Below are 14,638 nucleotides of genomic sequence, written 5' to 3' on the forward strand. Positions count from 1 at the left end.
TCATTTCGAAATTCTACACGTAACGGTCATAACGGTCGACAACGTCCGCCATGTTAAACTTTCTTATTTATGGCCCCATCTTCACGAAATTTGGTAGGCGGCTTCCCTGCGCTAACCGAAACCGATGTACGTACTTATTTCGGTGGTATGACACCACTGTCGGCCGCCATATTGAACTTTCCAACGGTCTTTGTTACTTAATGGGCCCATCTTCAAGAAATTTGGTACGCGGGTTCCCAGCGCTAACTGAATCCTACTTAAATACATATATACGTCCATAGCCTGCAGCTCGGTCCACACTCTGAATCCTCCAGGCACTCCTGGGCATAATCTAATTTTGAAGGTTTGGGCACCAATAATGTTACTGAGAAACTTACAGCCACCGAAACTTTGTAATGGCACGAGACTTCAGGTCACATGCTTGCAAAAGAACCTAATTGAGGGAACTATTTTTACTGGCGGTGGCTCAGGGGAGAGAGTTTTTATTCCTCGCATCCCCGTTATACCCTCTGATCTCCCATTTCAATTCAAACACCTCCAATTTCCAGTAAGGGTCTGCTTCGCAATGACAATTAATAAGTCTCAGGGACAGACCCTACAAAAGGTTGGCATTGATTTGAGGCAAGATTGCTTTTCACATGGCCAACTATACGTTGCATGCTCAAGAGTAAGCTCAGCGCACAGCTTGGTCATATTACAACCGGAGGGGTGAACTGACAACGTGGTATACAAAGAGATCCTTAACAAATAATTATTGGTACATTTTCCCTCGGTTTATTATTTAAAATTTTAAAGCAGTACTTCGCCGCTGCGAAGCGCGGGTATTTTGCTAGTGTTGTAATATTTTGTGTAGCTGCTTTTTAAGCACATTAAATTCTTATTTATAAAGATCTCTGCATCCATTTTCAAACCACGTATACAGTTAATGGTTGTGTAGAGCTTGTGCCTCTCCACTGGAAGCAAGAAATGAACCAAACTGAGCTGGGCATACTTGGTTATGCACACATATTCTTACTCACAGAGAGCCAGTATCGACCTAACATGCATATATTTGATATGTGAGATGAAATCTAGAAGAAAATACAGATATTGTAAGAATGTGTAATTGTAAATAGGCAGTAAATGGATCTACTGTAGATACTGCACAAAATACTCCCCATGTACTCATTAACTGATTTTAATCACATACTGTAATATAACAAAGTTACAGATGAATTTAGCAGAGTTGCACTTTTTAAGTAACTGGCTTCAGAGGTCGCATAACTATTTAATAAATGAGCCTTTAACTTGTACTGTATGTATATAGTTCTCATCCATCTATTTTATTTATCCACATATTTTCTGCTTAGGTCTTTTGGGGGTATAAATCCTGGCAGCAACAAAATAAGGCAGGAAACATGTCTGGAGTAAAAGTCCCAGATGCATTTCAACACGCACATGGAATGTGCATATAGAGGCTTCTGGAAGTTTTGGCTAATTTTTTTTTTTTTAAATATTGTTTAAAAGATACACCATATAGTATCTATAAAATACTGGGATTTTTAAAAAAAATTCTGAACATGATTGTCTAGAGTAGAATCTTATAGCCATTAATTTTAGAGCAAGCTATATAACAATTTTAGTAGATATGTACAATACATATGTATTCACTCAGCTGTTCCATACCTTAAAGCATGATTTTATTGATACCATTAATGTTGATTTAAACTGATGTTTAAATAACAAACAACTGGAGTGATTTAATAACCATATTATACTAGGATAAAAGTCTTCTTAAAAGAAGTTTATCAAGATTTTTTTTTGTATTAATTTATAATTTTCTGTCTATACAGTATATATATATATATATATATATATATATATATATATATATATATGCCTTCTTCCAGGAAAGAAATTTGATTTCCAGGTTTGAGGCACATACAAATACAGTACATAAAAAAACATTGTGAATGGATTTTTGTACTAGAAAACAATTCACAGACATATGTACTGCATGTATTCTAGAAAGTTTAACTTTTGAGAAAACACAAAATTAACAGTGCATTTTACTGAGCACTAGTAAAATACCCGCGCTTTGCAGCGGCGAAGTACTGCTTTAAAATTTTAAATAATAAACTGAGGGAAAATGTACCAATAATTATTTGTTAAGGATCTCTTTGTATACCACGTTGTCAGTTTGCCCCTCCGGTTGTAATATGACCAAGCTGTGCGCTGAGCTTACTCTTGAGCATGCAACGTATAGTTGGCCATGTGAAAAGCAGTCTTGCCTCAAATCAATGCCAACCTTTTGTAGGGTCTGTCCCTGAGACTTAATTGTCATTGCGAAGCAGACCCTTACTGCAAATTGGAGGCATTTGAATTGAAATGGGAGATCAGAGGGTATAACAGGGATGCGAGAAATAAAAACTCTCTCCCCTGAGCCACCACCAGTAAAAATAGTTGCCTCAATTAGGTTCTTTTGCAAGCATGTGACCTGAAGTCTTGTGCCATTACAAAGTTTTGGTGGCTGTAAGTTTCTCAGTAACATTATTGGTGCCCCAACCTTCAAAATTAGATTATGCTCAGGAGTGCCTGGAGGATTCACAGTGTGGACCAAAACCAAAAGACAACAACCACTGGATACATATCTATCAATAATGGGTTATTGTGAAAAAGATTATGCTATATCCATACATTTATACACTATATATGTGTACCTTTTCACGTTGTTTACTTGTTGGGGGTGGGTATTAGGGCAATAAACATATAGGAAAACGTGTTCATTCCAGAAAGAAAGCATTTAAAATGAGCATTGGAAGTATCATAACGAAATACTCTGGGAAGCTTCCTTGAAGAATGTATCCTCTTTATACCAAATGATATTTGTATGTTCAGAAGACAGACCCATGCAGAAATATATATTTTCACACACATACACACACAAACACTGTATAATACATATATTTTCTGCAGAACCAACATCTATCTTACTGTGTATTGAGATGAAAAGCGTTAATTATTTTACTATTGTTGTCCTATGCACATTTTCAGAAACATTATACCCTACTTTATGTACACTTTAAAAATTAAAATAATGGTCTAGAAAGCCAGAGCCACAATACACACATGACACAAGACCAAAAAATAGTTCCAAAAGCACAAACTTTCTAGTACTGTGTTACACTACAATCTGAGTATTTGGGTAATGCAAAAGCTATGTAATGTTAAGGTGTCACAATCCAAACCTATATTGTGCCTATAGTTCACAGGTTGAGTGGAATGTAGTTAGTATCTGAAACTGTCCCATACATGATCTATCCTCAGGTAAACCATTGGCTTTGCATTGCAAATCAGATACCTGCTTCCAAGTGCAAATGATTTTTTGAAACCAGAATGTATCTACTACATGATAAAAGACTAAGGTCTGTGTGTGTGTCCTGTCCCTCAAAGCAATCTAAATAGTCCATTTGGTTTTGGTGTGATTGGCTTTGTTAATGCGATTGAAAGATGAAATGGAGGCATATTACATACAAAAAGAGTCACCTTCAACGTTTGGAAGCATAAAAGTTCGAAGCATGCGAGAAAGACACCTTGAAAATAATAACAGAGTCTGAGAAGCAGGCTTTATGGAAACGTGCTTGTGAGAGGGAGTGCCAGTCAAGAGAGGTTGAGATAACGCGGATACAGAGCAATATAATTAAACCTGCTTCACCCTAGCAATCTGTATCTACTTCAGTTGGTTCTCTATACTACTTTATATTTACATATGTAGAGATAACTTGTATTTTGAGTATTGCACATGACTTATGGTGTCATGTGTTTTAGGTTGATGAGAGTGCGTTGGTCTGTGCATGTAATAGAAGACCTTTCTACTTGCAAAGTTCACAAAATAGACAGATGAACTTAACTTTTTTGCAGATAATTAAGACACCGACATTCAGGTCAGGTTGGGCAGCATGCACTGATACAGCGTGTTGCTGTACCCACCACACAATGAAAGAGGTTGGAATCCTGGTTGGCAACCCCCCAGGCAGAAACACGGTCCTGTTACACCTTTTGGAAATAACCTTCTATCTGCCGCAGCCAGGTGTTACGTGAGCGTCCCCTTGGCCTGGTCCAGCCACTGCAAGCCAGATCACCCTTGGAGAATCGCGCCACATGGCTGTAGTGGCATAACTGACACTCCCTCACAATGCAGGTAATGTGCCTCATTTGGGACTCCATGAGCAACTGCTCATTCGACACAAAGTCAAGCCAGTGGTACAAAAGGATCTCCGAAGAGACACAGTACCAAAGGAGTCCAGTCTTCGTCTCAGGTCACTGGATAGCGTCCATGTCTCGCAACCATATAGCAAGACAGGAAGCACCAGGACTCTTAAGACGAACCTTCGTCCTTTTGCATAGAAATCAGGAGCCCCACACACCCCTTTCCAGTGACCTCATGACACCCCATGCTCTACCAATCTGTCTACTGACTTCATAGGAAGAATCACCAGAGATATGAATGTCACTTTCAAGGTAAGAAAAACCTCTTGACAAGGTCAACACTCTCTCTGAGGACAGACACACAGCAGATGGCTATGCCTAAGAGGTCATTAAAGGCATGGATCTTTGTTTTTATCCAGGACACTCACCAGCCCAGACACTCAGACTTCTCACTCAGTCTCTCGAGAGTCTCCATTGACTCCGTGAAGATCACAGCATTGTCAGCAAAGTCAAGGTCAGTGAATATTTCTTCACCAAAGATGCCCCACAGCCGCTGGACCACACAACCTTGACCAACACCCAGTCCATGCAAGCACTGAACAGAGTAGAAGCAAGAACCACCCCTGATGAACCCCAGAATCACCTGGGAAAAATGCAGAGGTTCTGCCTCCACTCTGCACAGCACTCACAGTATCAGTGTATAGGCCGGCCATGATATCCAGCAACCTTGAAGGGATCCCACAAACTCTCAGGATATCCCACAGGGCAGCTCGATCAATTGAGTCAGCTGACATTACCTAACTAAATTGTCAACATCTGAAAGTGCAGAAAAGTAATCAGGTTTTTAAACAAAAAATTCTTACCAGCAATGAAACTGCAAAGGACCAGTGTGGCTGTGCCTAAACTATTCCAAGAAGATAAACGCAGAAAATCTGATGCAAGCAGTAAGAGAGCTGCATTTTCCAATAGAATTACCTGTTAAAAAAGTGAAAGGAAAAATATGCATTAATTGGATACTTGAATGAAACATGCATTATCAACAACACTACAATCTTATCATAATACTTAATGGTTAGCTTGTTATCTTCCATCCATCCATCCATCCATCCATTGTCTCCCGCTTATCCGAGGTCGGGTCGCGGGGGCAGCAGCTTGAGCAGAGATGCCCAGACTTCCCTCTCCCCGGCCACTTCTTCTAGCTCTTCCGGGAGAATCCCAAGGCGTTCCCAGGCCAGTCGAGAGACATAGTCCCTCCAACGTGTCCTGGGTCTTCCACGGGGCCTCCTCCCGGTTAGACGTGCCCGGAACACCTCACCAGGGAGGCGTCCAGGAGGCATCCTGATCAGATGCCCGAGCCATCTCATCTGACTCCTCTCGATGCGGAGGAGCAGCGGCTCTACTCTGAGCCCCTCCCGGATGACTGAGCTTCTCACCCTATCTTTAAGGGAAAGCCCAGACACCCTGCGGAGGAAACTCATTTCAGCCGCTTGTATTCGCGATCTCGTTCTTTCGGTCACTACCCATAGCTCATGACCATAGGTGAGGTGTTATCTTAATTGATCAATATCATCATGCTGCCGGAGAGAGGTGACGTGTTGCGTGCTGCTCCTCGCAGACTTTTCATTTTTGTGTCTGTATTTTTGTTATTGTCGCTGTTTGTACTGCCTGTTCGCTGTTTTATTAAGTACGACTGTACAACATTGGTAAACATCGGAGCAACAAAGGCACCAGTCGCTACATTTGAAGTTATCGACCAGGGGCTGCTCGCCACAATAACTGGAGACCAAGGTGGTGGACGCGAACCCCACGACCACGCCTGGAGGAAGCGGAAGAGAAAAGGTGGCTGGCGCGCCGGGATCCAAGCGAAGATGAAACGCAGAGGACTGTGACTTCCACTGCCCAGTCTCTGGACAAGAAACTAGACAATCTCCATGGTAGACTTTGTTTCCAGCAAGATCTACATGACTGTTGTGTTTTCTGCCTCATGGAAACATGGCTCACCGCCTGCACGCCAGATTCAGCTGTCCAGCCAGACGGCTTCTCTATCCACCGCGCTGATCGGTCAGTCTCCTCCTGGAAAAAGAGAGGTGTACGCAACAACGCGTGGTGTACGGATGTGAAAGTCATTTCACAAAGCTGTTCACCGAACCTGGAGTGTCTGCTCATCAAGTGCCGACCACTTTACTTGCCTAGGGAGTTTACAGCGATACACATGGCGGCTGTTTACATCCCCCCACAAGCAAACACCAGAACTGCACTTAAGGAACTGTAAAGCCTCATTACGGACTGTGAAAACACTCACCCCGAAGGTCTAGTTATCATCGCCGGGGACTTCAACAAAGCAAGCTTCAGGTCTGTTTACCCCAAATACTACCAACATGTCTCCTGTCCCACCAGGGGTGCTAACACTTTGGACCACTGATACACCAAACACAAAAACGCGTACTGCTCGCTCCTGCGGCCTAACCTTGGGCAGTCAGACCACCGCTCTGTGCTGCTCCTCCCTGTTTACAAGCAGCAGTTGAAGCGCGCAGAGTCGGTCTTGCAAGAGGTGCACTGTTGGACCCCAGAAGCAGAGGAGAAACTTAGGGACTACTTTGAATCTGTGGATTGGGATGTTTTCAAAGAGTCCTCTGAGAATCTGGACGAGTATGCTGCAGTTGTCACAGGCTTCATCAGGATGTGTGGATGACTGCGTATCCAGATAGTCTGTACACGTACAGTAATCCCTCGCTATATCGCGCTTCGCCTTTCGCGGCTTCACTCCATCGCGGATTTTATATGTAAGCATATTTAAATATATATCGCGGATTTTTCGCTGCTTCGCGGGTTTCTGCGGACAATGGGTCTTTTAATTTCTGGTACATGCTTCCTCAGTTGGTTTGCCCAGTTGATTTCATACAAGGGACGCTATTGGCAGATGGCTGAGAAGCTACCCAGCTTACATTTCTCTTTCTCTTGCGCTGACTTTCTCTGATCCTGACGTAGGGGGATTGAGCAGGGGGGCTGTTCGCACACCTAGACGATATGGACGCTCGTCTAAAAATGCTGAAAGATTATCTTCACGCTATCTTTTGTGCAGCTGCTTCCTGAAACGACATGCTGCACGGTGCTTCGCATACTTAAAAGCTCGAAGGGCACGTATTGATTTTTGATTGAAAAACAAACTCTGTCTCACTTTGTCTGCTCCTGACGGAGGGGGTGTGAGCTGCCGCCTTCAACAGCTTTGTGCCACGGTGCTTCACATACTTAAAAGAAAAACAGCCCTATTGATCTGTTTGCTTTTCTCTCTATCTCTGTGACAGTCACTGCTCCTGACAAGCACTCCTTTGAAGAGGAAGATATGTTTGCATTCTTTTAATTGTGAGACGGAACTGTCATCTGTCTTGTCATGGAGCACAGTTTAAACTTTTGAAAAAGAGACAAATGTTTGTTTGCAGTGTTTGAATAAAGTTCATGTCTCTCTACAACCTCCTGTGTTTCTGTGCAAATCTGTGACCCAAGCATGACAATATAAAAATAACCATATAAGCATATGGTTTCTACTTCGCGGATTTTCTTATTTTGCGGGTGGCTCTGGAACGCAACCCCCGCGATGGAGGAGGGATTACTGTATTTCCAAACCAGAAGCCCTGGATGTGTGCTGAAGTACACCAGCGGATCCGTGAGTGCAGCAGTGCATTTCACTATCCGGAGATACACAGGCATACAAAAAGAACAGGTATGATCTCCGAAAAGCCATTAAATACGCAAAGCACCAGTATGCCCACAAACTGGACTCTCAGTTTAACAGCACAGCAGACGCTCGTCGGATGTGGCAGGGTATTCAGCTGATCACGGACTACAAACCTGGACACACATGGCCACTGCTACCGCCGGTTTACTCCCGGACGAGTTGAACGTGTTTTTCGCTCGCTTCGAGCTCATTAACACGGACAGGCCTGTGTGACCCCCACAGTACCGCAAGACTCCAACCTGAGGCTCTCCGAGGATGACGTGAGGAAGACTTTTTCCTGACTCAGCATCCGCAAATCACCTGGCCCAGATGGAGTCTCAGGTCGCGTTTTAAAAACATGTTGTGATCAGTTAGCTACTGTCTTTACAGATATTTTTAACACATCTCTGAGGGCAGTTTGCCTACCGTTGCAACAGGTCAACTGAGGATGCCATCTCCATAACACTTCACACCACCCTGTCTCATCTGGAGAACAAGAACTGTTATGCCAGGCTGCTGTTTGTGGACTACAGCTCTGTATTTAACATCGTCATTCCATTCCAGCTCATCGCTAAACTCCTGGATCTGGGGCTTAGCTCTTCACTGTGCAACCTTGTACTGGACATCCTCACCGGCAGACCTCAGCAAATGCGTATTGTTGGAAAAACCTCCTCCATCATCACCATCAACACTGGCACTCCAGAGGGCAGCATGCTGAGCCCCCTGTTTTACTCTCTCTAAACATGACTGCATAGCTAAGTACAGCTCTAACACCATCCTCAAGTTTGCTGACGATACCACTGCAATAGGTCTGATCAGAGAGGACGATGAGACGGCCTACAGGGAGGAGGTCACATTCCTGGCAGAATGGTGTCAGGACAACAACCTCACCCTCAACGTTAGCAAAACTAAGGAGATGATTGTGGATTTCCGCAAACAGGCAACAGAGCACAGCCCCATCTACATCGGAGGTGAGGCTGTGGAGCAGGTCAGCAGCTTTAGGTTCCTCAGAGTCATCCTCACGGATTACCTTAAATGGGCAAATCACACTGCGGCAGTAGTCAAGAAAGCCCAACAACGCCTCTTCTTCCTCAGGAGACTGAGAAAGGCCCAGATGTCCCCCACAACCCTGTGTAGATTCTACAAGTGTACTGTGGAATCCATCCTGAAAGGATGCATCACATCCTGGTACAGCAACTGCTCAGTTCAGGACTGCAGAGCTATGCAGTGTGTTGTGAATACAGCACAGCAGATCACAGGCACACAGCTCCCTGTGATCCATGACACCCACACTACACGCTGTCTCAGGAAAGTGAACCGTATCAGGTGGGACCCCAGCCACCCTGCACTGTCACTTTTCACCCTCCTCCCATCTGGGAAGCGACTAAAGTCCATTCGGACGTGCACCTCCAGGTTCAGGAACAGTTTCTACTCAACTGCAATCAAACTCATGAACAATCAGTAACCTTGTGTCACCTCCACTGCTACCTGCACATATACTTCTGCCATTGTCTCTATTTATTCCTAGGATTCTGGTTTTATTTATTTATTTACTTATTTATATTCATTTATTTATTGTGTGTTTTTTGTTGTCTGCGGGGGCACATGCAAGCAAGCATTTCATTGTACATGGTACTTGTACTTGTACACATGACAATAAAGAATTCAATTGAAATTGAATTAATTAATAAAGCTTACCACTAGACCCCTTAACATAGTTTTTGTTTTTTACCCTTTTTGTCCCACTACTCTTTACTTTGATCTATAAGTATACTAAGATTAGTTTTTCTGAATGCTTTTCCAGTACTCTAAAAATATCATTTTGCATCTGATTCTGTCTCATTCAGTCTCAAACCCAAGATCCCTGACTGTTTACTACTAAGGCCTTCTCATTAATACAACTGGAAAATAACTGCCACTGTTATGATTTTTCTACAATTACAATGCCTTAAAAAAACCGATGAGCCTTGTCAGTATCAGTCAACACGCCGTGTCCCACAATTAGTCTCTCTCTTATGTGGATGCTGATTTGACACTTTAATTCTCATTTGTTTTTTTTTTTTGTTTTGTTTTTTGAAACACCAAGGGCTAATTCTACTGGCAGGCAGTATTGTATAGTGGTTAAGGCTTTGGACCTAGGATTTCAAACCCTGAGGTTGGGGGTTCAAATCCTAGTACTGATACTGTCTGATCATGAGCAAGTCACTTCCACCTGCCTGTACTCCAAATAGGAAAAAAAAAAAGAAATACAACCAATTGTTTCTCAAATGTCGTAAGTCACTTTGGATAAAAGCATCAGTCAAACAATATTATTAGGTCACTAAACTTGATTACTTTTGAACATGCCATATAAAATTGCCCATGAGTAAAACATTCCAGCATTAGATCAATTCTTGCTTTTCCTAGTGACCTGTCTTTTGTTGTTAGTAATTGCAAGCATTTGTTGATGGTTATTACAAAACACAATTTTACTGGAAAGTGTATTCTTTTGTATTCAATCAGTGGGAATAATATGAGATTTGAGTATATTATTATCATCATCATTATTAGATATTTAAGATTTTCATTTGTTTAAGTCATTCACTCGGTGTTTATTTTTGTGTTTTTGTTGTCAGTTGTATGTGGTTCCACCTTAAAGTATGCAGATATCAATGTATATATAAAGAAATCTAGAGAGTGAGGGGTGGGGCATCCCCATTTAAAGTAAGGAGACACACATGTAAATGTAAACAATTTCAGAATGTGAGGTGGGGTCCCCTTTCAAAGTCTGTAGATGCAAATTATATTGCTGTGGAGTTGCTTGTGGGGGGCCTGTTAAAGTTTAAACTGCCACTGTTCATTTAGGCTTGTCTTGGATCAGCTGACACCACTTCTACCTCTACTTATCTCTTATCTATTAGAAGCCAAATACACATCATTATGTACAACAAGTGAATAAAGGGAATTACAGATTTAGTGTAATTATACTATAGGCTCTCCATTGGGTAAACCCAAATCTGGTCACTAAACTATGAAAAAATTAAATGATAATTCAGTTGCAACAAACATAACTATCATTGCAACTAGCTGTTAATTATTAACTTATCTTAGCTGTAATTCATTCATGTATTCATTTTCATTCCTCTTTTTCTGGTAACAGTCATGGAAGCAACCAAAACAAATAATATAAAGGTGGAATATAAGGATAAAAATAACAGAAGGATTAAATAACTGATTGATTATTCTTTGTCTACATGTCAAAATATTTCGTCTTTTCATATAAGACCCGAAAAAACAAAATTTTAATAAATGGAGTGTCTGGTTAAAAAACTATAGAAATTAAATTTAACCTATGAATAATTATCTATACAACAACATTACACATGTCTGATGAAGTCTGACTTTGTACTAAACATCACCACCTTCCTTTGTTAAAGTTTTACCTCAAATTATTGTCCATTTTTCACACAAATCTAGACTTTTGGAACCATTTCTTTACCAGACTTTTGTTAACACAATCTCACGGTTTTAGAAAGATTGCCAAATTAATTCTGTCAGATAACAGCCATCTTCTTTTTCTGAAATCTCAGCTGTTGCGATCAGTCTGCAGATTTAGATTAAACAGCAACAGATTTAAGAATTATTCTATTCCTAGAGCTATAAGCATTTTGAATTATGTTACCTGTAGAGGTGCTGATAACTTCTGAATTATTTTGTTTACTGTTAAACATAGTTATTTGTTGTTGTACTTAATTGTATGTACTTATAATAACACTAGTTTTCAGCTGTCTTGACTTAATTTCTTGCAACAGTATAACAATGTCTTATGTTTTGTACTTCCATGCTGCAAATAAATTTCCCTGTGGGATAACAAAATCTACCCCACCTACCCGCCATTACAATCACTGGAAACATGTATACTATATAAATCATTAAAGTATACTATTTTAACTTTTTCTTGTTGACTTCTCTAATAACAGAGAGATATCAGATGTCTTGTCATGAATATCTTTCTTTCTGGATTTACCAAAGTCTGACAGGTAAATTTGCTGCTTAAAATTCTGACATCTAAATATTCCCAGCATCTGCATTACTATATTGGTATTTAGGTTTTTCTTTTTATCATAAATACAGTTTACCAGTGTGTTCTGAGATGAACTAAATGTCCACTAATAATTTACTTTTGCAAACAGCCTTTTAAATAATATTTTCAGAGATCATGACCTGATATGTTCTGAAAATAAGTTATAAATATGTCATGAGCTATGCGCTATTTTTATATTATTTGTAAAAGGTTATAATTAATCAGCTTTTCAAACTAATCTGAATTATCTCAATACAGTAACAGCTCTCATTAATACAAATATGGTATATTTGTATACAGTACAGGGTATTTAATACACTTTGCTGTGATATGGTTTTATTTCAAATATAACTAACAGCGAGAGAGGAACAAAAAAAAAAAAACAAATAAACCATGAACACTCCACTTTATGAGGTGTAACTTTTACATGTTATAAAACAGATGTTCTGTTATTGGAAGACCAGCAAATCAAAATTAGGAATTTTCATAAAGGAGCCACAATTTACTGGCATAATTGAAGCAGCCTTAAAACACATCTATGTGTCAACGTTCAGTATAAAACAATAATGAATCAGTTTGCTAAGCTAAATAATATTTCCCCAAGATTGGGAGGCAGGTGGTTAAACTTTTATTAAATTATTTAACTTTTATAAATTACTAGCAAAATACCCGCGCTTCGCAGCGGAGAAGTAGTGTGTTAAAGAGGTTATGAAAAAGAAAAGGAAACATTTTAAAAATAACGTAACATGATTGTCAATGTAATTGTGTTGTCATTGTTATGAGTGTTGCTGTCTTTTATATATATAATATACACACACACAAACATATATATACATATACATATACATATCTACATATATATATATATATACATATACACATCCACATATATATACATATATATATATATATATATATATATATATATATATATATACACATATCAACATATATATATATATACACACATACATAAACACACACATATACATATACACATACATACATATACATACATACATACACACACACACACATACATACATACATACACACACACACACACACACACATACACACACACACACACACACACACACACACACATATATATATATATATATATATATATATACACACAGACACATATATATACATAAATATTTACATATCTACATATATACACATCTACATATATATACACATATATATACATATCTACATATACATATATATACACATATCTACATATATATACACATATCTACATATATATACACATATATATATATATATATATATATATATATATATATATATATATATATATATAGACATACATACATAGATTGACACATATATATATACATATCTACATATATATATATGTAATTGTGTTGTCATTGTTATGAGTGTTGCTGTCATATATATATATATATATATATATATATATATATATATATATCTCTATATAGCAAAATACCCACGCTTCGCAGCGGAGAAGTAGTGTGTTAAAGAGGTTATGTAAACATATATATATACATATACATATATATACATATCTACATATACAGATATCTACATATAGCAAAATACCTGCACTTCGCAGCGGAGAACTAGTGTGTTAAAGAGGTTATGTAACCATATATATACATAAACATTTATACATATATATATACATATCTACATATACACATATCTACATATACATATATATACATATACACATCCACATATACATATATATATATATATATATATATATATATATATATATACACACATACATATACAAATTTACATATCTACATATATAGTTTACTGTCAAATAATGCAAAGAGTACGCGACACGTCTTTCCCCCTTATTCTTGGCTCATCAGGCGTACACACTTACTGCACTCGCTTACGGTAATCGAACCTCGGACGTCAGCGCTAGAGGGGCTTCGCAGCGGTGAAGTATTGCTTTTAAATTTTAATTAAGAAGAAAAGAAAACCTTTTTAAATTAAGTCTTAAGAAGAGGTGTAAAGATATTGACAATAAGCTACGCAAACCCACCAAGAAATGCAATCGTTTAAATCAAGGCGCGAGTCGAAAAACACCGTTCCATAATATTAGTTAACGATTAACACATTTCTATATGTATTGTAAGCATACAATACAACTGATAATATGTTACGCTTATTTATCTGGTGTACCGACATTTTTGCGTGTTTAACGTCTGAAATCTAACGTGGTTTGTGCCCTTCAGAATGAAAACAGTTTGCATTTACCTTTTTAATAAAAGGCGAGCTTTTAAGCCTGAGAAATCACCCCGTAAATGCACACGTTTAATTGCACATGTGTTAATATGTATGCTTACACAGTATTAAAAGACACTGAACAACGTCATTTACCGTTGTTCCCGCGTTTGATAAAAGGCGAACTTTTAAGCCTGAGAAATCACCCCGTAAATGCACACGTTTAATTACACATGTGTTAATATGTATGCTTACACAGTATTAAAAGACACTCAAAAATTAACGTCATTTACCTTCGTTCCCGCGTTTGACTCGTGCTGTAAATCTCTTCCTTGTTTTTAGTTCACGTGATTACGTAGGAGGCGTGATGACGCGATACGTGACTCCGTCTCCTCCATTAGAGTATATGGACAAAAAACAGGTTCCAGTTATGA

The 14,638-nt window shown here is 39.1% G+C and overlaps 1 protein-coding gene across 1 annotated transcript in view; it reads right to left on the reverse strand.

Annotated features, from left to right (window-relative positions):
• xkr5a (XK related 5a) overlaps positions 1-14,638 on the reverse strand; it is a 44,913-nt gene that overhangs the window by 12,701 nt on the left and 17,574 nt on the right. The window contains exon 6 of the mRNA XM_028797188.2: positions 5,052-5,163. Within this exon, the coding sequence (XP_028653021.1) occupies positions 5,052-5,163 (112 nt within the window). The remainder of the gene's footprint in view (positions 1-5,051; positions 5,164-14,638) is intronic.

The sequence above is a fragment of the Erpetoichthys calabaricus genome, chromosome 3 (genome assembly GCF_900747795.2).
Source record: "Erpetoichthys calabaricus chromosome 3, fErpCal1.3, whole genome shotgun sequence".
Taxonomy (NCBI): domain Eukaryota; kingdom Metazoa; phylum Chordata; class Cladistia; order Polypteriformes; family Polypteridae; genus Erpetoichthys; species Erpetoichthys calabaricus.